This window comes from Ruditapes philippinarum, unplaced genomic scaffold, assembly GCF_026571515.1.
Source record: "Ruditapes philippinarum isolate M1 unplaced genomic scaffold, ASM2657151v2 ctg1039_1_1_1_1, whole genome shotgun sequence".
In the NCBI taxonomy this organism is placed as follows: domain Eukaryota; kingdom Metazoa; phylum Mollusca; class Bivalvia; order Venerida; family Veneridae; genus Ruditapes; species Ruditapes philippinarum.
The window spans coordinates 304494-331739 of NW_026863170.1; the positions used below are offsets into that span (position 1 = coordinate 304494).

General features: G+C 34.9%; 1 protein-coding gene across 1 annotated transcript; it reads left to right on the plus strand.

Moving 5' to 3' along the window:
* Positions 1-629: 629 nt before the first annotated feature.
* Positions 630-26587, plus strand: LOC132721309 (histone-lysine N-methyltransferase SETD1A-like). The gene is made up of 16 exons (XM_060705589.1): positions 630-855; positions 948-1075; positions 5116-5211; positions 5869-6039; positions 7370-7469; positions 8263-10106; positions 10892-11140; positions 12151-12304; positions 14192-14272; positions 15207-15432; positions 18608-18799; positions 19349-20436; positions 21057-21163; positions 21634-21762; positions 22214-22471; positions 23185-26587. Exons 1-16 carry the CDS (start codon positions 843-845, stop codon positions 23356-23358), a joined length of 5010 nt encoding a protein of 1669 aa, XP_060561572.1. The 5' UTR covers positions 630-842; the 3' UTR covers positions 23359-26587.
* Positions 26588-27246: the final 659 nt, after the last annotated feature.

The window sequence follows — 27246 nt, forward strand, 5'->3', positions numbered from 1 at the left end:
AATTCGCGATATTATATAAATAAAAGTTCAACAGTCTAGATATCAATTGATATGCCTTGCCAATGAGCAACGTCATATTTAGCCTCTAGGGCTAACAACTTACACAGTTTAATCACAGTTAATCGCTTTTTCTTTTAAAATAAAATGATAAAGTATCTTTCTACAATTGCAATTCGTACATTTTAAACAGTGTTATAAATAGTAAGAATAATAAACCTTCAAATATGCATTTGCTCAAATTTTGGATGAAGGTTTTCGCCTTCATTTCCTTCGTCCGATGTAGTCCCTGTTCAGTTCCTGGTCACTAACGATCGTTCAAGTGTTGAAAGTTCTTAAAAACACGTGCAATCCGTGAGCTTCTGTCAAAATGTTTACATTTTGTATCATAACTTTTGATTGGAAACAAAATATTGGAATTCCGCGATGACATCCAATCAAAACGCTCCTTACGTTCATAAATACTTGTTACAAAATAATCTATCTTTTATGAAATTTATAGTGATATTAATCAATAAATATGTTTTTAACTATTTTTAGCATTATATTTTCAAATACTGTCCCAAGATATTCAAATTGCGAACAAAATAGATAAAATGCGAAACTAAATAAATTGTCTTTTTGCCAGCTCTGCTTAAAATAGCATTGCATCTTGGGATAGACTCGAAAGCAGAGTTTTGTGAATTTTTTTGGCTAAAATCTTCACTCAATTCGGCTTTCTATATCTGTTAAGAATGCATGACTATTGTCATTTAGTTAAATATTTTCTTGAGTAACTTATCTAAAATACAAGTCAGATAAAACGTCTGTAAGTGTTGTGGCTGCAACGAAAATCGAAAAAGAAAATGTACCCAAATAGTAAGCATTGTTTATTTACATTTTAGTTGAAGTGAACACGTTTAGTATGAAATGTTTTGGCTGCTTACATGGTTTCTTTGGTTTATTTTCAGATTCTAACGGGATGGGTGCCAAACAAGATGCCCAACAGAAGCGGCCACACAACTACAAGCTGGTGATAGACCCAATGATTCACCGTGGCGGTCAGAAAATCTACAGATTTGATGGAATTGACCCTGCTGTAAGTTTTATCGCGAAATATCAAATAATATGATAAATAAAAGGCAGTGGCTAGCAGTACGGGCCCTTATTGCTAGTCAAAAAGGTCTAGCTGTATGTGAGTCACGTACAACAAGCCTATACGCACTGTTGAGGCTAGCCACACAGCATTTTTAAAACAAATATAGTACTCCCCGCGGGTACCGCGTCCTTGACCATTCCGATGTAATCCGAAAATTTGTGTCTTTACACATTGATTGATGATTGAATGCCACCAAATACTATTTCCACCATTAAAGTGAAAGTGGCAGTGCTGCTTTTTGTGAATTTGGATAGAAATTGTTAGAATTTTTTTCATTTCAAATAAATTCTGTCATTGATAGGAAAATCGAAAGCTGCCTGTGTGTGCTGAAAAAACTTCCTTTATTTTACCCCATATTTAACGATTAAACTTATAATTTCATGTTCAGACAGACAAAGGTTGTCTGCTGAAACTGTAGTGACAGTAAATTCTGTTACAAACAATTATACTGAAGCCAAAAAGGGCCATCAATTAACATACCACGGTACCATAGTGCTCTCCGTATAAGCTCCCGTTCTAAACATGGCTGACCGACCATAGATGTTTCTAATTAAAATCATTGAGTTATTCTATGACTGACATGTGTATTTTAAAGTCAAGATGCGAGAGCTAAACACAATTCAATAAAATAGTAAATATAAGATCTTTTTATTTGTACAATTTGCTGGAAATAATAAGAACAGTGGTACCATAGGGGACCATCCTAACATAAAACAAAAATGAATATGTCAACTTGTGTTTCTTATTGAAGATTTTATTGAGTATCATGAAAACTTTACTATTACAGAACTGAAAGTATATGACATTTTTAGCGTTTGATGATCAAAAGTTTTTTCTTCTTGGTCTTTTCACCTCCTAGTTGTTTCGGCTACTTTTTATGCCCCCGGGCATATAGTAATACACCCATAAACACTTTCAATATGATTACGTAAATAACCGAGGTATATCGAGTGAAAAATACGAGTTGCTTCCCTTATCTTTGAGTAAAATCGATACTGCTTATGCTAAAACAATACAAAATAAGCCATTTTTAAACCGATAGTTTGTTTTGATTAAATGTCCGATTTTAAAATGTATTACACCAATAGAAAGCTTTGGATCTTAGCTTCATCACAGTATAAACTTCAACACATCTTTTGACTCCAAAGTATTTAAATTAACTGTTAAACCTACCATATGTCAGACCATTTTACATACGATTTATACATTTTACATACGATTTATACAGTGAGATACGCAACCCGTTATCTTTACTCGAAATACTACTGATAAGAATAGCCTGTCGTCTGCTAGTTCTGAAAGTGTTTTTCGGTATATTGAACCCTCCGTCCGTCTGTCCGTACAAGGTTAACCTAGAACGGCAAGTTGGATTTTTCTTAAGTTCTACCTGTACCAATGGCTTCATAATTTACACACTTACTAATCCATACAAAGTATATGATCTGGGCAAGTTACATAACTATGGCTTCCATTTGCACCAAGTTATGGCCCTTTTCAGCACTTAGAAAATGAATAATGGTTAACCTAAACTGGCAAGTTGGAAATATCTTATGTTCTATCTGAACTAATGGCTTAATAATTTTCACACTTACTTATCAATACAATGTACATGATATTGCCAAGTTATATAAATGTGCCATCCATTTTCCCAGTAATTTCCCTTTTTATCACTGTGAAAATAGGGCCTTGTATGGTTAATCTATTCCGCCAAGTTGGATTTATCAAAAAATTTCACCTAATTACTTAAGTTATTTAGTGATATCTTTCATATTTGGTAGGTGGATACCTTTAACGGTCCTCTAATTTTTTTGTGGCGTTAGGCGTCTCTAGGTCAAGGTCACTTGTGTAAAAAAATAAATCTAAACATTTCTGCTCATACAGCCTTTATTTTTAAGTTAATGTCTTTCATGTTTATAATAGTCATACCAAGGGAGATCCTCTTCCTTTTCCTTTAGTAAGGGGTCATTTGGGTCAAGGTCACCAATGTCAAAAATAGATTTTTTTACACTTTTACAGGTGTATATTAACCTTATTCTATCGACAGATGTCTTGCATATTTTGTAGGAACATAAAATTGAGGTATTCTCATTTGGATGGAGGTAGGGGTCAGTTGAGTCAAGGTCACCTGTGCTAAAAATAAATTTTTACACTTTTGCTCATACAGCCTTTATTTATTGACAGATTTGTATTATAATTGGTAGAAAGATAACTTACATGGTATTCTTCCTTTGGATGGAGTTAGGGGTCAGTTGAGTCAAGGTCACCTGTGCTAAAAATAAATTTTTACACTTTTGCTCATACAGCCTTTATTTATTGACAGATTTGTATTATAATTGGTAGGAAGATAACTTACATGGTATTCTTCCTTTGGATGGAGTTAGGGGTCAGTTGGGTCAAGGTCAACAGTGCTAAAAATAGATTTTTACACTTTAGCCCATACTGCCTTTATATATTGACAGATTTATTTCATATTTGGTAGGAAAATAAGTTGCATGATATTCTTCCTTTGGATGGAGTTAGGGAAAGAAAGAAAGTAGCGCCTAATATGAAATAATAGTCATAAAAGTGGCAAAATGTAAACAAAGTAGAATCTTGTCTTCCATACAAATTAGCTGCTTCACTCTCTAAAGTTAAATTATTGACAACAGTGAGCGCGGGGGCATTTATGTTTATCAAACACAGATTCTTGTTTTTATATAGTATTTCATACTGAAGGGATTAATCAGTATACATGTTTGACATACCTCATGGCTAAGTATAAAACTTTAATATTAAATTTGTGTCATGTGTTTTTGATTTTAACTATTTTTGTCCGTCAAAATGCAGGGCAAGTACATTTTGTGAAGGGCGAGTAAATTTATAGGGCGAGTGACCCTAGAAAATTCTTCGAGGCCTGAAAGGTAAAATGGAGAAATAAATTTTTTAAATCTTCACCTGAATGATGAAAGTGATGAAAATACAATAAGATAGTGAAAGTATACTCCTAAAGTCTAGGAGGCACTAGAGACTGTTTATGCCGAATACCTTGGAATAATAGGTGACAGAAATATGAGGCATGAATAGTAATATAGTATTTAAAGAAAATAATGAACACATCATCATAGAGACTTTTGGTTTATTTTACTATAAAATTCTATAGTAATGTCAATCAGCATAATAAGGACAAATATATTGAAGTAATATCATACAGCAGGGCTCAACAAATTTTTGGGAGCAACTAGTCCTGCAGGGCGAGTAGTTTAGAATTTTTACTTGTCCTGCTGCAATATGTACTTGTCCTATAGTTCACTAAAGATCACACAGTAGATTAAAAAAGCTGACCATTAAAGCGCATGAATTTTAAAAAAAGAATTGGCAATAGCTCTCCCTAGCCTAGGCAGTTTTATATTGCACCCCCACCCACTCCAAAGACTATATGATAGATTGGACAAGACTGTACAGAATGGATAGAAAAGGGAGATCACATTTATAACTACATATGATCTTCCATTCTGGTAAACAGATAGATATTTCAAATAAAAATAACTTACCTTTCAACAATGTCCGTATCAGATAAAGAAAAACGAAAAACAACAACAACAATGCTTAAAAAATATAGATTTCTTACGTGTTCTGGCTCATTTTTCATTTTTGAAGACACTGTTTAACATTCTCCTCCCTGGGCAAACCTGTGCCAATTATCCCATTGTGACATTTTAAAATATTTTTTGAACAGAGTTACAGACAAATTTTCGTACTCGTATTTACTAGCAGACGAGTGGATTTGTCGAGCCCTGTACAGGCAAGTGAAGGAGTGCTTCAGGTAAAACAGACTAGTAAGTTCTAATTAGATTTTGCAGGACCTGTAAAAGATAGCACTGTGGCAAATATGGTCCTCTGACAATAATGATTTTTTTAATGGAATTGAGTTTCCACACTGTCTATATTGTTGGATTTTGTATCGATCGGTAGTATTTATACATTTACTTACTTATTTGCAGGATAACACATTGATATCTGTGAAGGATCCAAGACCTCGGTATTTAAGATTCTGGAGTAAAAGAATACCAGCTGACCTACCAGTCCCAAAATTCTTGGTTAGTTTTTTATTTAATCATAATTAAGTTTTGTTTCTTGTAAAAGTCATAATAACTTTTCAAAATGCTTAAAATGTCATTCATGCTACTGCTGCAAAAAATAAATACATGTATATTAAGATTTACATGCAAGTTGGGCAAGACAAAATGAATTAGTAAACAATGAATATTTGCTAATGCATGAGGGAATCTGCTAGTTTTTGTAGTCATGCTAGAAATAAGTAAGGTTGATGCTGATAGGAATTTGGTTGGATATAAAAATGTGGGTGTTAATGTGAAGCCTGGTGCTTTCCTATCGATGAATCAGAATTAATGATAAAGTATTGCATTTGCATTCAACGTCTGTGTTTGCTGGCTTGCTATAATATGACTTGACTTTAGCAGATTACATGTGTAATTCTCAAATGAAAATAAGTTGTCGGTCACTTGCAAAGAAATTGGTTATTCAATGCTGGTTAGTTATCCAGGAAAGCTGCTTAGGTAGATCAGCTGTTTAGATGTGGCCAAAAACATAGTATTAAAATTGGTGTAAAAAAGAAGAAATAACAAAATAACTTTTATTAAAACAAATTGGGTAGCTCAGATAGATCTGTATTTTGATAAGTACAAGTTAAGTGTATTTAATCAGGATTTATTTTCTATATCAATTAATTGTAGTTTGACGAGCATTACATCGGAATGCCCCCGCCAAATGAGGTGACGTTCACAAATCTGAATGATAACATCAGTAGAGAATTCCTGGAGAAGATGTGTGACCCATTTGGGAAAATGGAAGAAGTTAAAATATACTTTAACCCAAAAACAAAGAAGCATATGGGTATTGGAAAGGTAAATTTATGTATTATTTGTTGTTGCTTACGCTTTTGAAAGTTCACCATAATCCAAGCATTTGGATGAGGTATTAATATAGGGGTTGATTTGTTGTCAGGCTTCACCGCTGGTCTTCTCATTGCTACATTTTTGTCACATGTAGCAAACTGAAACTGTAATTTCTTATATGAAATCATTTGATTCTTAAGGGGACTCATTCAAAATTTGAAATGCTTAAAGCTTTTCCTCTTAAAGTAATATTACCAGATCATTCTAGGTAATCCAGTCAGTCATTTTTGTGTTGCCTCTACGGAGTAGTGGCGACATAAAGGGATCACTTCTCCGTTGTCCGTCTGTCTGTCTGTCTGTCCGTCCGTCCGTCACAAAACTTGTCCGGACTACTGCTCATAAACTACTGGTGCAATTTCATCCAAACTTTACAGGAATGATCAGTACCAAGTCTAGTTGTGCATATTGTCAGCATTTTCCGGTTCAATGATTTTTGTCAGAGTTATGGCCCTTTGATAATTTTTATTTTTAAAGTTTGTCCGAACTACTTCTCTTATACCACTAATGCAATTTCAATGAAACTTTACAGGATTGATCTGTAGCTCAAGTCCTTGCGCATATTACACGGGTTTTCCGGTTGAATGATTTTTGGCCGAGTTATGGCCCTTTGATAAAAAGGTCTTTTTTTCTGTGTGTTGCCAGATACGCAAAAGCTTGTTTGGACTACTCCTCATAAACTACTGGTGCAATTTTATCCAAACTTTACAGGAATGATCAGTACCAAGTCTAGTTGTGCACTGTCCGTCTGTCTGTCTGTCTGTCACAAAATTTGTCCCAACATGAAATTGGCCATCATGAGGCGACACATGTGATTACTGATCGCTCCTGTTGTTTTTATAAACTTTGTGTGCATCTCTCAGGGGCTGCTTAATCATTGTTTCAGCTTAATAATATGTACTGCGTATAATGTAAAAATTGTAACAGGAATGCTATACTGTAATTTAAATGGTATCATTGTATTTATAATTTTATTTTTAAGCTATTTTTTTATACAAATTTTATGTGAATAGTCATTTGTTTCTTTTAATAAAAATGCCAAGGTACTTCATTTTGTATTGAAGTCTATTTTCACCAATATTGGGTTGTAGCTGAGTTTGATGATATAACCCATAATGCACTGGAATACATGTAGTTTATTACTAATATTTGACTTATCACTAAGTACAGTACTGTTAAACTGGCATTACACCCAAACAAAATAAAAATAATAATTTTTCTTGCAGTTTTACCATGTTTGCATGACTTTTTAAGTCTAACAGATATGTATTGTTTCTCACAGGTTGTATTTACTTCTTCGAAAGCAGCCAAAGCTTGTGCTCTGAAACTTGATCAAACATCAAAGATGGGAAACATAATGAATGTATTTGTAGATCAGTTAGGTAAGACTGATATATTGAAATACTTACTAAGCTATGCATATTTAAGCCATAGACTACATGTAAGTTCATTTTCATTTCAACATCATTTATTTATGCTTGATTGTGAAGAAAGCTTTTAAAATAGCTTGTTTTTGTTACTTGAGTCACTCTTTAGTCCACTTGTTGAAACTAAGCAGTGCTGGTGTCTTATGAGAAAACATTTTATCCCCAGCAGTACTCAAACCCATGAACTTGGGTTGAGAGAATATGATAGTGATTGATAATTTTTGTAATTATCCCTTTCCCTGCTAAAAATACACATAAAACACTGTTTGATTTGAACTGCAATGTGAAGATTTTGCCGACTGAATTGGATGATCAGACAGCATTCTTTACAGACCGAGCTAATATTGATGTTATGAACTGCAGTAGATGTTCCATAGTAGCTTTTGGTTATTTGAATTGTAACTTAGGGGCGTCCATGGCCGAGTGGTTAAGGTCGTTGACTTCAAACCACTTGCCCCTCACCGCTGTGGGTTCGAATCTCGACAGGGACTTTGGATTCTTTCATGTGAGGAAGCTATCCAGCTAGCTTACGGAACGTCGGTGGTTCTACTCAGGTGCCTGAAATAATGCACGGAAGGGCACCTGAGGTCTTTCTCCACCAGTAAAGCTGGCATGTCGCGATATTATGACCTATACTGTGTCGATGTGATGTAAACCTCCCCCCCCCCCCCCCCCCCAAAAAAAAAAAGAATTGTAACTTTATTGATAAATATATTATACTAGTATATCTGGTAATTTTATGTTTCAGGTACAGAAAGACAGAAGATATTGGACAACATCTTAGAGAATAAGCCTAAACCACCTTCACCTAAAACCGACCCTAGGACCGGTCTTCCGGTTGACTTGAACGCTGCTTTACGAATAGATCATGACCCAATCAATCAAAATACAGTGCCTCCATTTAACTCTAATGCATTGATAGACCCAGGTGGACTCGGGTTAAATCATCGTGGGAATACATTCATGCAGAATAATATGGAGCAAACACCTTCAGATTATAGCTACTCTACAAATCATACTGATCAGGGTTACATGACAACGCCTGGATCAGGCAGTTACCGTGGCAACAATGCTAGTGGAAGTCAGCAGTTTAATAATACCAACAATCAGTATAATACAGGATTCGGAGTGAATAGTAGTTATGGGAATAGAGGTCAGTTTGGTAAAGGAGGTTCTGCATATGGGAATGCTCAAGGTAGTAATTTTGGGAACACTCCTGGAAGTTTTGGAACCACGCCAAGTGGCAATAGTAGTTATGGAGGAACCCCGATGAGTTTTGATAGTGGTCTACAACCTACTCCATCTACCCCTCAAACTCCCATGCCATTTGCCACGAACGACATGAAGAATGACTTCCCGAATGTGAATGATAATAATAACAGGAGTAGGGGGAGAAATTTTCATAATCGTGATCGAAGAGATAGTTATAATAACAGAGACCGACGAGATAGTTACAACAGCTATAATAGAGACAATAGAGATAGAAATAAAGACAATGAGTATAACAGACGCAAAAATAGTGACTGGAATAGGGACCGACATGGCAGAGACAGGGATAGAAATCGTCGGGATTGGAAAAATGATCGTACTGATTATAAAAATGAACGCGACGATTTTGGGAGGGAAAGAGACAGAAATAGGCATAGAGATAGTAGAGATTCTCGAGATCGGGATAGAAATAGAACCGATTATAGAGAACAGAGAGAAGAGCCGCCGTCCATACCAAATTATAGAAACAAGTCTGCTGACCAAGGTCCAGCTTTTCCGCCTCCCCCACCTCAGGAGGAGGTACTTCCCCCAGCACCAGTATTCACACCCCCTGCCCCAAAGCAACCACCGGTTGTCAGTCCTCCTCCTCAGATTCCACTGCAGCCTCCAACAAAAGAAAAGGAAGAAGAAGATACTAGAAGTATGAGTCTTGATTCACGTATCCAGAGTCTGTTATCTGGTTTTAAGAGTCCAGAACCGGAAAGACCGAAAACTCCGCCATTGGCTAAAGCACCCCCACCAGACATGTATAATCAATCTCCACAAAACGTGCCAAATCCTCAGATGTACGACCCCAACCCACAGATGATGGTTCCAAATGGTAACGTGTACAGCGACATTCCAATACCCGGGCAGCAGATGCAGGACGACGATGATCGTATGAGTTTAGATTCAACCGGAAGCACCGGAGTACCAGGCGCAATTGAATTGAATCCAGCCGACACATCGGTACCGCCTCCACCATTGATACCATCGCAAATGTCGAGTTCAACAGCACAGGTTCAAAATTGGCAGCAACAGAATGATCTTAGCAGTAATTACATACAGGGTTACATGAATAACTACCCTGGTGGACAATATAACCAAAACTTTGTCAATCAGTTTAATAATGAATTGAATAATCAAAGATTTGAATCTGTGCAACTCCCAAAAGACCCAAAAGAAGAGGCGGATAAACATGAAGTGACGTTTGAAAAAGTGCTCGAAGATTTTGTTAATGAATTGAAAGAAATTATGACAAAAGATTTATGTAAGAAAATGGTGGAGACGTCGGCTTTTAAGTCTTATGAAGACTGGTGGGATAATGAAGAGACGAAGACCAAGGTTGGTGTGGTTCTTATACATGTACTTCCTTAGTTAGTTGGCTCATAATCATTTCTTTATATGTTTTATGAAGTCAAGCACAAAAATAATTTTTCTATTTATTCATTAAGCCATGGTCTGTGGTAACAGAAATTGATTAGCCTGCCAGGTCAGCCTACACATGTGCAGTCTGTACTATTGGCAGATCAGTTTCAAATTTAAATGTTGATTATCCCAAAATTAATAGTGGATTGTTCCAAAAATGAAAGTTGAACAAGTCGATCTTAATATTAAAGATGAAAATTCAATTTACTAGTTGCAAATTTGAAAGCGGCAGCTAATCACTTCTCTTCTCAATAGGGGTAATATTTAAAGCTTAAAACAAACCTGGTTCTTTCATAGAAAAACAGGATTTACAATTCTTTCTACCTTGGTCATGCTTGCAAAAAACCAAGATACTGTATATCAGAAATTAAACATTACTCTTTTCTCATTCTAATCTCCAATCCCAAAATTTTTTTTAACTTATGTGTAACAGGGTGTCTGTTTGACCCTTGAAATGACTCTTTGAAATTTCCAAAAGCCCTGATTTGACCCTCAGGATTTTAACTGGAGGGTCAAAGTTTGTTAAAATCATGGGGATTTGGCCATGTGGTCGGTAAAACCTAGTCAAAATGACCCTCAGGATTTCATGGCTAGTGAACATCTTGTGTTAGTAACAATACCTTTTGTGTTTTTGGCTATTTTGTTGATTTATATTGTGCTTTTTCTGCTTGTCTTATTAATAATGATGATAACATTTTCAGTCAAATAAGCCTACAGTGGTTGGTAAGTCAAAACCGGAAGAGAAACCAGCTTCGGTTGTGGCCAAAGCTGAAGTGAGTTCATCTCTGGTTGGTCTTTTTGCTCAGCCAGAACGAGCGCGACACCCGTGGAGTAAAGATGGTCAGTTTGATATTGCAGCTGCATACGGTGGTATGGGGGAGAGTCCAATGGGTGGCATGGGAGGACTGCTTGGTATCAGAACCGGAATGCCAAGACTTCCATCTTTTAAGGTATGTTTTTGCTTCTTATTTCTCATGTCTTATGGGTGGTAGGAAGAAAGAAACTTTCTGGGCTCTTAACTTCCAGGGTTCTTCACTGCTTCTGAAGCTAAGAATTAAGATCAAAATCAGAAATCTTGCGGTGGGCAAAAGTAAGCTTACATAAAGCAAAAGTAGGCAGGGATTTTTTTTGCCTTATTTTATAGCCGATATTCGGTCATATTCCCAATCGAAAATAGTATATTATTTTCCCAATCCACAGGAAAAATTCCCATTTGAAAGTTACAAAATAAAAATATTTAATAACAAATTCTAAAATCTTGGAAAATAAGGACTTCTTCACTGTTAATAGTTTGAAGATGCCTTCCTAGACAGTTATTCTTTGCATTCATTTAATCACTGCAAAATTTAAGTCATGCAATTTTTCCCAAATTTTAACAAAACATGGCTGAAATTCCCAATTCCATGGGTATGGGTCATGGTCCCAAAATCCTGGAAAAAAACCCTGGTAGGGAAGACATTTTAATCCCTCACTAAAAGTGTGCTCTTTCAAGAATCAAGTGGTTATCTTGTCGGACCAGTAATCTAAGGATCACTGTCCGGAGCCAATGTTTTACTTTGGGCAAGAAACTTTACACTCATTGCTCAGAACTGGTTGGTTCCAGGAACAAATTTAAGATATTGCTTCCTACATGATCAAACTTAAACAAATCCTGTATAAACCAAGATTGATGTCTGTTGTCAGTCATCAACAATTCACCTGTTAGTGTTAGTGGTCATATCGTTATCTGGATCGTCATTATACTTTGTCAGAATACTGTTAAACTGACTGTCACATGTTGTACTTTTAAAAGCTTTAAGGATTGATAGCTGTCCATCCGTTGTTGGTTCTTTTTTGTCCGCATGATCACAATTACATTTTTGGATTTAATGAGAACAAAAGAATTCACAAAAGTTGTACCACCAGCTAACAGTCTAGGTACAGAGATATGAAAATTATGATTTTGATTTTTATACATCAGAAAAAAGTCATACAGAAGTCACCTGAGGAGATTGAGAGAGAAGAGCGACGTGAACGGAGGGAGAAAGAAAGAAAGGAGAGAAGGGAAAAGAAACGAAGAGAACGGGAGGAAAAGCAAAAGACGCAGGAAAAGAGAACAACGGAATCTGAGTCTGGTATACAATCTTTTTATTATTATAGCTGGACTATTTGAAGAATAGGGAGAATTATTGTACTTGCCATGGCATCGATGTCAGCAAAGGCATTGTGGACAGGGTTAAGATATGCATTCAAGTTGGTATCTCCAAAACTATTAAAGACAATGGGTTGAAACTTCACACTTACTTGAAAGCATAATAGGACCATTTCTAAGGCCCATATGTCTTACAAAGATTTTGACAGAATTATTACCCTTTTTTGAGCTTTTGCCTCGTGGATGGGATTTGAGGTCAGTTTTTGTCAATATCATTGAGGCTCAAATACAAGGGTTTTCTACTTTTCCTTATACAGATTTTTTGCATAAAAATAAGATGATTTCTATATTTGTATTACTATATGAGCCGCGCCATGACAAAACAAACATAATGGGTTTGCGACCAGCATGGATCCAGACCAGCCTGCGCATCCCTGTAGTCTGATCAGGATCCATGCTGTTCCCTATCAGTTTCTCTACTTGTTATAGAATTGGTAAGCGAACAGCATGGATTCTGATCAGACTGGGCGGAAGCGCAGGCTGGTCTGGATCCATGCTGGTCGCAAACGCACTATGTTGGTTTTGTCTTGACGTGGCTCATATACAAATACCTCCTCTTTATAAGTCATGTGAAAAAAGTTGGGGCCTCCTTTCATAAGTTAGTGGAGAATGTATCTTCTCTCAGATTACAATGTAACTAGTCAGTTGGTTTAAACATACTAAAATGATTTATACAATGCGCAGTGTAATGAATGATTGATTACTAATATAAATGACGTAAATGTATAAGTGGATATTCCCACATGTCTGAAAGTTGGCGAATTTAAAACTTCAGACTATTCGCATATGGAAATATAATGGAATCACCAATCTCAGAGTAGCTTGAAAATTGAAAACAGGTTGGGTGATATTAACTGTAGAGAAAGTTTTAGCGATTTTCTTTTTTGCGAAATTTGCCAATACAGTCGAGACTGCCTTAGCGACCCCCTGATTTAAACGACTCCCTGTCTTATCCGACCTTGTTCCAGTACTCCCAACGCATTTTCCTATATAAATGGTCTAAATTAAACGACTCCCTGTCATATGTGACAAGCGACCCTAATTGTCTGGTCCCAATGCAATGTTTTGCACACTTTTTTCACACCTTTTAATTGTCCGTTAATCAGATAAATAATACCTTTTTTAACACCCAGAGGGCCAAAATAATTAAGTCCAATTATAATCCAGTAGCAAACAAAGTCTACACACCTCTGTCTCAATTACACACAGGCATCGAGTGACGTCACTAAGCGTCTGTTCATGGGAAGCATGATGCAATCGATGTGTGTGTAATGTACATAATGACCTGAGTAAACTGGATTAAGCTTGTGTCAGATTTTTTTTTTATTATAGAGTGCCAGCGGAAGATATTTTAGGCAGCATTTTTTTAATTTACCTTTCTATGGCTGCATAATTTACGGAAAAAATATTGATACCAAACCAGAAAAAAATTTTGGATATGGATATGTTCCAGTTAATTTATACCATAAAGATTCAATTTAAATCTTAATACAAAAAATAAAATTAAATTTTATGTGATATACATGCTAATATATATTTGTTTTACATGAATTCTTATTTTATTTACAGAAAAAAATTTACAAATACCCATGTTTATTTGCAATTGGTTAGGTATTATTCCTTCACACAGTTATGTATGTTAAGTCACAATGGTATATAGACAGATAGATGGTATTTAAATTTAATTTTCCCTTGTCATATGTGACCTTTTTCTGAAGATCCCTTGGAAAGTTGCATATGACAGTCTCGACTGTATTTCCATGTCGCTAAACCTTACTGTGACAAGTGTACCACGAATGATTTATTTCAGAAAAAGACGATGATGACACTGGAGAAAAGAAAAGAGCAGCCGTCTCTAGCAGCAGTGAATCTGAGGCTGAAGAATCTGAAGGTAACACAACCAAAAATGTTTTTTTGTGGCATTACAGTTTTGTGTAATATAATAGCATATTCTCTTCTTAGTGCTATAAGATATGTCTTTCTTGCATAGCAAACTGGTGTTTCCGTGAGTCTTACCCATGCCGAAAATTTCATCGAGCATGGAGAGTGCCAGATGAGTTGGGTGCCAATCAACAACGTCATTTTAGCGCACTATGAATGCACCATGTTAAAATGACATCGTTTTAGACGGGAACTTTTGCTTAGGATGACGTCATTTCGCTGTTGTTATTTAAGTTGTTAGTTCATACGCTATTGTAAGAAAATAGTTATGGATGAAATGACTTTAATTTCCATATCATATTGAGGTAAACCATTTTAAATATGAAATAATATGGCAGAGTATGCAAGAAAAAATATCTGACATATGTTTGCGGTTCGGACCAGAATATCCGTCCCTCAGGAACCCGTCTATGGGTGGGTCCCCTCGGGACAGATATTCCGGTCTGAACCGCAACATATGACAAATATTATTATTCTGTGTCAATGGTAGAAGGGGAAAATTATTTTAGCAATAGGATGAAAATCTGGACAGCCTTGAGAGTTTTGAGTAATTTTCCTGTTTTTATATTTTATTTTATAATACAAGTTCAGGGCAACGATAGTATGTTACCCTTAGGGATGGTAGAATATCAATTTTATTGATGATATTCGTAAAAAATTTATTTAAAAAAAAAATAAAGTTGATGTATTGGTTGCGATTTGGAGGGCAAATCATGTTTTTTAAACATCTTTTGATCAGTTTTATCCATTGATATTGAATATACATTGGAAAATGATCTCAGCCTATTTGTTAAATAAACAGCATTAAAATTTAAAAATAAAAAAAGAAGAAGATAATTGAGCTAATGCTTATGATGATGATAATGATGTTATTGATATGACAGGTGAAGCATCATCGAAGGCAGCTGGTTCATCATCTAGTGATGCAGAGTCATCATCTGCAGCATCATCATCATCTGGTAGCGATGATGATGATGACGATGATGATGATGATGAGGAAGGAAGTGATAGCAGTTCAGAGGCAGCATCATCATCATCTAGTTCTGAAGCAGAATCTTCTGATGGGGAAGCAGATAAAGACAATGCAAAGTCGGATAAAAGTGATGATAGGTATGTGATTGTTCTTTGAGTAAATTCTAAGGATTGGCTTGGAGATTTTTGGGAATTTGTGTGTGTAATGCAATGGTGTATGAAGTGGCACATGAGGTCCTCTTTTAATCAGTAAGGAGCGTCAGTGGCCATGTGGTTAAGGTTGTTGACTTCAAACCACTTGCCCCTCATCGCTGTTGATTCAAATCTCGACACAGACTGGATTCTTTTATATGAGGAATCTATCTTTTGTTGGTTGTCCTACAAAGGTGACAGTATGTGCCTAAAATAATGCATGGAAAGGCACCCAAGGTCTTCCTCCACCAGTTAAGCTGGAAAGTCACCATATGACCTATACTGTGTTGGTGGGACATAAAACCAAACAAAGAAAAACAAATAAAAACATCACCAGTAAAGCTGAGGAGGTGCCATATGACATTGACAGTGCTGTTGCGACTTAAAACCCAACAAACATTTACTAATATCATAGACAACTTCTGTGTTAGTGCCTGCCTTTGACCTCTTTCCTTTTGTGGGTTTTACAGTTGATTTGGTGATGATAAAGGTCACAGATTGATGAATTGATGCCAATATCTTTGAGATTTAAGATAAGAGTTTTCTACTTTTCTACACAATCAGGGTTTCTATTGACGCACATTTCCTGCGTCCTTGATGCAAAAATAGTAACCTAGGACCCTCAATTACTCTAAGTGTGCGTCCATGGGAACGCAAATTAAATTTTCCTCCGTAAATATCATTTGGAAATTCCTTCCGCTTCTTTAAAGGAAATGACGTAATTTGGTAGACGGGTTCTAATATTGAATACAGCAGAGTTATCTTTCTTTCAATTAATTACAGTTTAATACGGAATAAAACGGCGCAGACTAGAATTTAGTCGACCTTAAAAAAGCGTCCCAGTCTATGCGTTTTTTGTTATAAAATAAATCGTAAAACATGTCAGCTGCTCCCCCAAAGAAAGTTTTAATGAAAAGTGGCTAAGTTAACTTACCCGTGGCTCGTCCAAAACGAGACGACCACGGATATGAAATGCAGCCATTGCGTCTCAACCAAAAAATGTAATCCATTTGCCTCGGAAAATGGATGTTTGAACTTCCAAAATAGTAGATACATTTGTTCGTCATCAAGACGTATATGCAGTAAAACAATTGATAAAATTAGTCGGACCAGATGTGAAAGATCTTGACTTTATGCAAGTTGCACAAACATTCAGCCAAATGAAAGAAATGAAAAAATAAAAAGTAACAATAAATAATAAATGGTTTATATTTTTATGCCACCGCAGCATCTGCGATGCGGTGGCATATAGCGATTCACCTGTGTGTGTGTGTGTGTGTGTTATATAGATTATATAGTGAACTTCAAAAATCTTCTTGTGAAAAACCACTGGTCCAATTTTAACCAAACTTGGCAGGATTGATCCTTGGGTGAAGGGCTTCCAAAGTTGTTCAAAGAATTTCATTCCATGCAGAAATCTGGTTGCCATGGCAACCAAAAGGAATTATAAGAATAAATTTAAAAAATCTTCTTGTAAAGACCCAAAAGGCCTAGAGCTTAGATATTTTGCATAAGGCATTGTCTGGTAGACCTCTACCAAGATTGTTCAAATTATAGCCCTGGGGTCAAAATCGGCCCTGCCCCGGGGGTCATTGATTTTCACTATATGTACAAATTCACCAGACTCAAGTGCATTGATATATTCCTACTCTGATCTTTTATGGGATTAACAATAGATTCAACCACTAATCTGATGATAAGAATTAGATAGGTCAGGGATCTATGCATTATGACAATCTTCAATTGTATAGAAACAAAAAATATCTGTTCCTACACTACTATTTAGTGTTGTATTAATGCGGTGGCATAGCATTTTTCTCAAATGCAATCTTGTTTATTTTATTTAACAAGGTCAATAAAAATGCATATGTAGTTGAACAATGTATAGAAATGTAAAGAATTAAACCTAGACAATATATATAAGCACGGATTTAATATTGTAATATAAATCCGTGATATAAGTAATACCTTACTTTAAAGTAATAAATGATTAGGACCCTCATATTTTTCTCTGGGACCCTCATATTTTATGAGCATGATTTCCTGGGACTCTTAAATAAAAATTCCTAGTAGAAACCCTGCACAATAAAAATATGATTTTAGCATTTTCAAAGTGATACCATGGAGCCTCATCCATGGGCGTCACTGGTATCTTTGTTTTGTCTTCTTAAGTCTATAACAGTTTGATTTCCACTTAAAGTGCAATTGATTATAACAGAGAAGTCCTATCAATGCATGGTTATTTCTAGTGTCATGGTTAGAAAAAGTGCTTTATCACATACCCGTGCCGATTTTGCGACTCCGTAAAAATGGTATTGCACGGCCGTGCATATATTTTGACATGACGTCATTAGCGTTATACAAACATAGTGTAAAGACGCGCTAAATGTTAGCGTTATACTATAGGCGCGTCAATGAAAAATGATTCTTATTTCACTTTAAACGGTTTTAATTTTGAGTATGTGATAAATAGAATATTAAATTCGTGTAAGTTCATTACTGAATTTATTGCACTCGTTGAATAAAATAATATTATGCTCGCCAGAGGCTCGCATAATATAATTTTATTCAACTCGTGCAATAAATTCAGTATTGAACTTACACTCATTCAATATCCTCTATATCCGTTTAAATGGCAACCTAATAACCGTGTTAAACATTTAAATGACCATACTAATAGAATCCTTTGATGTTCAACATAACTTTTCCAATACAAAATATAAGATTTTGTTCGTATTTCGTTGCATTTAAAATGATTACAATACAAATCTGAATATAGAGTAACTATTTTCCGTTAGGGTCATGCCGTACTCGCTCAGATTAGAAAAAAAACATTGTTGAGTTAAACAAAAATACAAAAAAATGTCTTATCTTATTTTAATATTAAACTCTGTTTCTGGTTATTGAATTTCCTAACTGGTTTTTAACTATAAACCAACCGTACTGTTAAACGGATAAATGTGACACCCCTAAAAAAAAGGCTATAATTGATTTTTACCGAGAAGTTCTATCAATGCATGGTTATTACTAGTTCAAAGTTCAGTAAATACCGCAAACCTTGTGTTCTAAACAAACAAACAAATGTAGTATGATATTTAAACGGTGTAACAAATATTTTCAGTGATGAAGAGGCGGAGGTAAAGGTCACTACCACATCATCATCGTCATCATCAGAGGCATCAGCCTCCGAAGATGAGGATGATGAGAAGAAAGAAGAATCAGAAAAAGAAGAGGGAGAAGTTAGTACTCAGTCAGAGGCAGAGATAGACAGAACAAATACAGAGGAAGAGCCGATGGATGTGGAAAGAGAGAAGTATGAGTTGGAATTTTCTTTTCTGAGAATATTAAACCATCGAAAAGTTCTAAACTGTATCGATTTTCAAGGTCATATCTTTTTAGTTGGTATACTTCGTTTATATAATTTTATTTTAGTTTGATTGTTTGGAACAGTCTTGAATCTGTTTCTGGAACCAACCAGTATTAAGTATTGACTGTAAAGTTTCTTGCTCACTGAAACAATGACTTGCCCCTGACTGGGTTTCAAAAGGCCAGCAAACCTGAGAATACTAGTCGGGGACGTCTTAATCACTCTGCCATGCTGCCACTGTTACTGTTTTTGTGCCCCTTGCTACACAGTAGCTGCAACATGCTACAAAGTAGCTGAGACATGTAGAGAGCAAACTGTCTGATAGCCGCTCAATACAAATGCTTAATTGGCTATCATCAAGTAACACATGTGATCACTGATTGCTATTTGCTAAGGTAATGGGTGGATAAAAATCTGGTTTTTGTATATGAATAAATCTTGTGATACATGTAATTTTGTGACTGCAAATCTTACTGCAATGTTATATATTTACAGATCACCAGTAAAACCAGCATTGGACCTGTCCCCACAGAAACAACGTTCCAGATCAGATACCCCTGTGGATATAGAAACACCTATGACAAGTGAAGAAAAGATGGAGATTGAACAATCAAAAGAGGAGGTTACTCAAAGTTCTTCTTTGACAAAGACACAAAAGAAATCGCCTGGTCGACCTAAGAAAGGTCAACAGACTGGGTTATCTAAGGATCAGCAAGATCGAAACTTATTTGACAATTTAAGTGGACGCACTGATAGTGAAAGCACGTCCACAGATTTAAGTGGATTATCGTTACTCAGTGAGGCAGCATCTATGTCACTTCGTGAACTTGTAGAACGGGCACCAGCAATCAGGAAACCAGAAACTGATCAATCTTCTCAGGGTGAAAGTGATCGTCGAGAATGGGATGAAAATCGACCTAGTTTCTTAAGCGAGCATGCGTATTATGCTATGCCGAATGTCGAGGAGGATAAAGAATCCACGGCAACACTTTCAGCCGAGGAGGACGATGAGGAAGATGAATTGAAAGGTCATCGCCTTATTTGGATTGACCACAATTACTGTCAAGTGCCATCGCCTCAGATACTTGCTGAAATGCAGAAAGAATACGAACATACACTTGAATTGGCACGTGCAATTGAACGAAAGCAGGAAGTGCAGAACAAGGACTTGATAAGAAATGAGAATGTTGAACAATTAGAAAAACCAAAGAAAGGAAGGAAACGAAAATCAGACGCTTTGCTTGATATCACTAACAAAAAAGACAACAAAATTAGTCGCGAGTTGGCCGGTCTGTTAGAACCGGTAAAACCAAAAGAAGTGAAAATTGTGAAATTTGAGCCTCGGACTTTTGAAGAAGAGAGGCAAGTGTTTTATAATATATTCAGTCATGGAATTGATATAGAGGACATAAACTTTTTGCGGCAAAGTTACGAAAAATTATTATCGACCGATGATCCAATGTTTTATTGGTTGAATGACATTTTATGGGTAGATCACCCACTTACAAATATTCCAGATCCAATACCACCTAAACGTCGGCGGAAAATGGACCAAGAAGTGTTGACGTCCAAACATAAATCAGGTACGTTTATACTCTTAATTGGACAGTATCTTCAAGGTCTCTGCTTGTGTTAAATTAAACCATAGTTTTATCAACTGCTCTCTGTAGTTATGATCCATAGTTTTAGAGTTATGGTTCTGTAAATTGAACCACTGTACTATTACCTGGCACTGTTCAATTGAGTTATAGGTGTGTTAAATTGAACCTTAATTTCATAATACACTCTTTAGTTATGGTTCTGATAAATTAAACCATAGTTTAATCAAGTGCTCTAAATAAAGGTATGTTTCTGTAAATTGAATCATAGTTTTACATGGCACTGTTCAATAAAGTTATGGTTCTGTTAAATTAAACCATAGTTTGCTCTCAATGAAGTAGTGGCTTTGTTAGATTTTTAACAAATTTTGTCCTGAAATGCTCAGTTGAGTCATATCAATACCATAGTTTAATCCTTTGCTCTCGGTGAAGTTAAGGCTCTGGAGTATTTTGATTAGGACCCATGGTTTTATCCTACATTTTGAAATTGAGTTATGATTCTTTTAGTGTTGAATTGAACGTAAGAATTATCTTACCTTGAGAAGTAGCTTGCCTTTTATAGTTATGAATATGTTACATTCTTGTATTTTTATACATGTCATCAGGTTGTGCAAGAACAGAAGGATATTATAAAATCAGTATGAAAGAAAAAGCCTCGTACCTCCAGCATGCATACAACCAACAAAAGGCGGTTGAGAAAGCAAAAGCGCTGGTATGTTGAATTATTTATTTAACATTGTGTTACAAGAATAATGAACTGAGATGTAAGGGATTGATAAGAACTTATTTCATATTAATGAACTTTCTATGAGATGAGACTGGTTCTTAAATTATGACTGCTTAAGCACAACAGGCTACTTGGTGTTTCTCTGTCAGTGAAGCTAGAAAGATATCGAAAAGGAAACATTAAACTAAATAAATAAGAATAATGTTCATATGTTTAAATTACTTCATGGTTCTTGTTTACGTAACAATCCCTGAACAAAAGGACCAGTAACTCAAAGAGTTACTGCCCTTGACTCGGTCTAAGTATTCTTTACACTGCTCCTCAACCTTTAAGCACTTGCAATAGATAAGTGTGCCGTCTACTGGACAATATGTTTTATTAAGTAAGAGTTGTGTTAGTTTTAAGTAAATCATGTAATTAAACATACTAATAAACTAAATGTATTTTAATTATAGGAGGATTCCACAAAAGCATCGAAGGCGTCTGCATCGGTGCGTGATCTCAGGCATGAAAATAGACGACTTCAGGTCTCGTTACAAGAGTTTGATTTCTCGGGTGATCTCTTCAAGTTTAATCAGCTTAAGGTAAGTTTATTTTAGTCTGTTGACACTTGCATGACCAAATGGTAAATGACTTGATTCTTGATATTACATGTATATATATATACCATAGTCTTTGCCTTTGATAGGTTTGAATGTAAGGGTATGTCAGTTGTGGGCTGGATGAAGCATGAATGTCTAATGTTATTAAGAATTTTTCAAGTTCAAACTCAGATCCTTAGGTATTTGCTTGGTCAGAATCTGGCATAGATTGTGCACTGATAATTGTAAATCCTGAGATCCAACACAGACCTCAGAAGAAAAAAAAATATATCACCTCCAGGCCAGTTTTTATACAAATTTAAACATTGCATCACTGTATTTGCTATGTGTAGCAAAAGTTAAGTGTTTTTTTTTTTTATCTCAGAGCATTTTGTTTTAGATATTTCTTCACATATTTTTACCCTTCATAAATTTTGTATCATTTTCCTTTCAGTTCCGAAAGAAAGCCTTAAAGTTTGCACGCAGTGGTATTCACGACTGGGGTCTCTTTGCATTGGAGCCTATATCTCAGGACGAAATGGTGATAGAATACGTGGGTACAAACCTGCGACAGTCTGTTGCGGACTTGCGCGAGAAGCAGTACGAGGCAAGCGGTATTGGCAGCAGTTACATGTTCCGTGTAGATGGCGAGACCATCATTGACGCCACGAAAACTGGAAACTTGGCGCGATTCATTAACCATAGTTGTAGTGTAAGTATTGATTTAATTTTTAAGCAAAATTTGTATTTTATGATTGCGTTTCACTTGTTTTATTTAGGACAGTAAAGGTTTTAAATACAATACAGATTATTTGTTTTCAACATTGAACAATATTTCTAGAATTATTCATTGACAGTTAACATGGTCAATAGAAATCACATAAGTTGAAAAATTTGTGTTAGCGAAGAATGTTGGTATACATATTCATTTGATAGAAACTATGAGTTAGTGTCAGAATACAAGAACGTTTAAATAAGTCTCCCCTTTTAAATGCAAAATAAAAAATCTGAAAATCTGGACACCTTTTCAGGAATTTGATAATTATATAGTTTCAAATTTTGTTATTGTTTGCCGATGGCAATGATATCTAGGCAAATATTTTGATCTTATATCTCTTTATTAAGGGCAGAATAACATGAAATGATATTCATCATCCTGACGATAAATTTGAAAATTCCATGCTTGGCGATAGTTTTGTGTGTAAATGTATTTATAGTATTCATAGTTAAGATTGTTTGGTAGTTAAACTATACATTATTAGAGGAACCAATTGATTTAAACAAATTTAGGGGTCACCATCATTGTTTTTGAGTTATATGCCGCTTAAAATCAGTATTGAGATGAAGTAATGAATAAGATTTGATTCTTGTAAATGTCAAATAATTTGATAAAAATTACAATAACATTGTTCTTTTTTTTTTCAGCCAAATTGTTATGCTAAAGTAATCACTGTAGATAATAGAAAGAAAATTGTGATATATTCCCGGAGAGACATTAATGTGAACGAAGAAATCACGTACGATTACAAGTTCCCGATCGAAGATGAGAAGATTCCATGTTTGTGTGGCTCAACGGGATGTCGGGGAACGCTGAATTAGAAAACTTAATCTGTATTATATGTGAATCACATAGTTTTAATAGTGCTAGTCTGAAACATTGGAATGTCTGTATTTGGTTTAAGTTGCGGGTTTAACGATTGTAATGTTGCAGAATCATGTATAGGATTTTAACCCAAGTTGTCATTCCATATAGACATATCTGGTCACTTGAGTGCAGTAACAGGTTAACTCCTTATATAAGTCTATAAGAGTTAACTTGTTTTTGCACTAATGTGAAGGTATGTTATATGCATCTTTGGAAGTGTTATAAAGCAAGCCTCTGCCATATTTTAACAACATTTCTAGGTTCTAAGTTCTGTGTAAGTCAAAATGTAAGTCGATTTGAAAGATTATTTTCATCACATGAATCTGCATAGCCAGAAAATGCAAACAAATGGTAGAACCACTATTAATATGAGACGTGTAATTTCAAGAAATGAGTAATGATTTTATTACGTCGGGAAACAAACAATGTCATCTGATAAAATGTTTTATTCTATTAATAAGAATGTGAAAAATTGATGCAGCTAAACACTAAAGATGGAGCGCTAGCAATATCTTGGAAAATTATCCTGGAATTTCCTTATTATTCATTTGGATCAAAAAAAATCTTTGCAGACTCTTGTTTTTGTTTTGTCCTAGAATGATATTGTTGATGAGTTAGCTGATGAAATTTGTTTCTGTTATGAATGCAATACTTAGGAAACTTGGCACAATTTATTAATAACATAATTATTCAATGAATTGTAATCTGATGAATGTTGAAATAAAAAATTTCAGAATTAACTAGCATGCCTCCAGATTGATGCTAATTTTCATGAAAATTTAAAAATTGTATTAATGAAAAATATTGTGAAATGAACTAAGAAAACACATTGCAAATGGCACTTACAATCCACATTTATTATGGAAAAGAGGTCAACATATGCAAAAATAACCCATACTGGTTAGTCTTGTAGTAGAAATATGGTGATATTTATCACAAAGTCAGTCATTAATGGCACATAACATGTAAATTATTACTTGAGTTTTGAATATTTTTACTGTTCTTAAAATTTTGGTACATTTTCTCAAGTTTGAATTTCTTGAAATATTTTGGCTCATCTGGAGGCATGCAGATTAAAGTTTGCATTATCAAGAAATAACATAAATTCTTTACACTAAGATTGTAATATAACAGTTATGAACAAGATCAAAACATGGCCATGATTTCTAAATTTGCATTTTAATTTTCTTTCATTTGTAATGTAGGAAAAGGGGAACAATCCTGGATTTATCCAGACTTGCAATTATAAGAGTTGTCGAACTTGGAAAGGGTAAAAAAACAAATTTATTATGTTTTATGTAGTGAGAATTTGCCACTTTTGTCCATTTGTGAAATATGGAATGGGAAATAATCTTGGATTGACTTTTTTCCGAATTACAGTAATCTTTAAAGAGTTGTCTAACCTGTACTATAAAGTATTCAAAATTAATATTTGGTTCATTTAAATGGGTGATAACAAAACAAATTTGATCTTGTCACAGTATTTTTATGAAATTTTGTATATTTCTTTTCAATTAAATCAGGGTTCAGTGTTCTATATGTGTCAGTAGAAAACTTAGCAAATTAAATTAATATTTCTGTTTTTGAAACTAGCTAATATAGTATACGTTTGAGAGAATGTTTAAATTACTCTATTTAATTGTTTTTAGATGACAGTTACTTACCATATGTCTGGAGAATTCAGGGTAAGAATATTTTCTATAGAAAAGGGGTTGTTGAAAACAACATCATTTTAAAAATGGGACACAGTTGCTATGGGATAAGTTCTTATATTTACTTTTCTTGGTTTTCTTAGGTGCTGTCACATTATCCATATCTTTTCTGGGGTTTAAAAATAAAAGATAAATCAACTCTAACTGTACAATAACTGTTAACGTAACACCACCATTTTGTTTCAGGTTTTTTGTGTATTTCTTAAGAAATCCTATACTTCTGATCATTTTTCCCTCTGTTATTCATTATTCATTCTATACTGCTGATGTTAAGAAGTAAAATCTAAGAGATGATAAGAAAGATTGTCAAGTTAATTACTCTAGAAATCCTAGTAAAATGTACTTATTTTAAAAACTTAAGTTTAATTTCAGGCTGTATTTTTTGTGTTGTTGTGTGAAAATATTTCAGTATTTGAGCTGCGTCACGAAAAAACCAACATAATGGGTTTGCGACCAGCATGGATCCAGACCAGCCTGCGCGGAGTCTGATCAGGATCCATGCTGTTCGCTATTAGTTTCTGTACTTGTAATAGGGTTGGTAAGCGAACAGCATGGATCCTGATCAGACTGCGCGGATGTATAGGATATATATGCCTGAGTATAGGAAAAATATTATGTTTTTAAATATGGCTACATCCGTCATTGTTACTTATATTTTTGTTTTCTTTCAAACTTTGTTTATGAATCTAGACAAGCATGTTGTCACCTTGGTGCAGTAACGCGTTAAGTCCTACATGTAGTAGGAGATAACCAGTTATTGCACTAAGGTGATCATGTACAATGTATTAACATTTATGTAATAAGTTTAACCATTAACTTGTTGGGACAATAAGTGATTAGTATTTGCCACCAGATAATTTCAAGAATATTGAGACAAAAATTCTTAGTTAGTCTGTCAACTTTTATAGAAATTTGTCGTCCTGGGTTATTACTGTCCTTTAATGGTTAAAAATTAACATAGATTTTGATGTATTGGACTTTTTGCCATCTTTTAACAAAGCTGTGTATAAAAATGTTAAACGTTAAGTGTAAATGTAGCATTATATATTGACTGGCTAAATATGCATTTATTATTTCAAATGCATGGTCAGTATGAACGTTTTCATACATGTATGTTATAGTACTTGTTTTTTTTCTTTGTTTTCTTCTTTTTTGTGTATCATAAAATGTATTTGTATGTACAGTTACCTGCATTATGAAGTTTTTATGTTATGGCGTAAATGTTGCTAATTTTGATCATATATGGAATAAATGAGTCACATTCACTTGTAAATTTTTACCATTTGATTCCAAAAAGAAAAATTTGGAAGATTTTTATATTTATCAGAATATTTGTGCTAGAAAAATTTCTTAATGAAATTTTGTTGACTATTTCAAAAAAAGTGTAAATGAATTTTTGACTGTGAATGTGTTTTAAAAATAAAAGTAAACATTTAAAAAAAATGATTTAAATAAAATGAAATGACCATAAGATTGTTGTGTTTTATTTATAACTCGTTATGTTTAACTTTTTGTTCAACTCTTTTAAATTTGAATTTTAGTTAAAAACAAAACAAACGAAAAAAAAATGGCCCACAGTGCACAAAAGCAGCTTTCGCTGTCGAGAACGGACGCCGAACATGTCTAAAGTCCTGCCCTTTAAAAGAGTTAATTTTGAAACGCAAAATGGTTCTAGATTACTTCCGTGTAATTCCGACAGTGTTAGCCAGAGATGAATTTTGAGCAGAAAGTAGGTCACTGTACAGCAGTCAAAGAGCACCTAAATGCACAGTAACGTGAGAATATAATGATATAAGATGCTACTATGTAGGGCCACTTCCCTCGTCTTCAGTCTGGAAATCGGCAGCTAACTTCATACAAGCTAATTCACCCTCGAGCTGTAGAAAACAGGCAAACTTGTCGTCTGACGTGTTGCAGATGATCTTCAATCGTCTGCCGATGCCCTGTGCCTCTCCATAACATGCACGTACCGAGGGATGAGAGACTAAAATAATAAATGATTTTGTTCAGATTTAAAGATAACCCAGTCCGTGTAAGATATTAGCTTTATAAGATAAGATAGCTTTATAAGGGAATATATATGAGCCGCGTCACGACAAAACCAACATAATGATTTTGCGACCAGCATGG

Bases quoted from the DNA above. Each gene is read 5' to 3' on its own strand.
- LOC132721309 (XM_060705589.1), top strand. The intron at 21,164-21,633 runs GTATGTTGAATT...TTTTAATTATAG, and splicing joins TTGAGAAAGCAAAAGCGCTG to GAGGATTCCACAAAAGCATC. The intron at 22,472-23,184 runs GTAAGTATTGAT...TTTTTTTTTCAG, and splicing joins TCATTAACCATAGTTGTAGT to CCAAATTGTTATGCTAAAGT.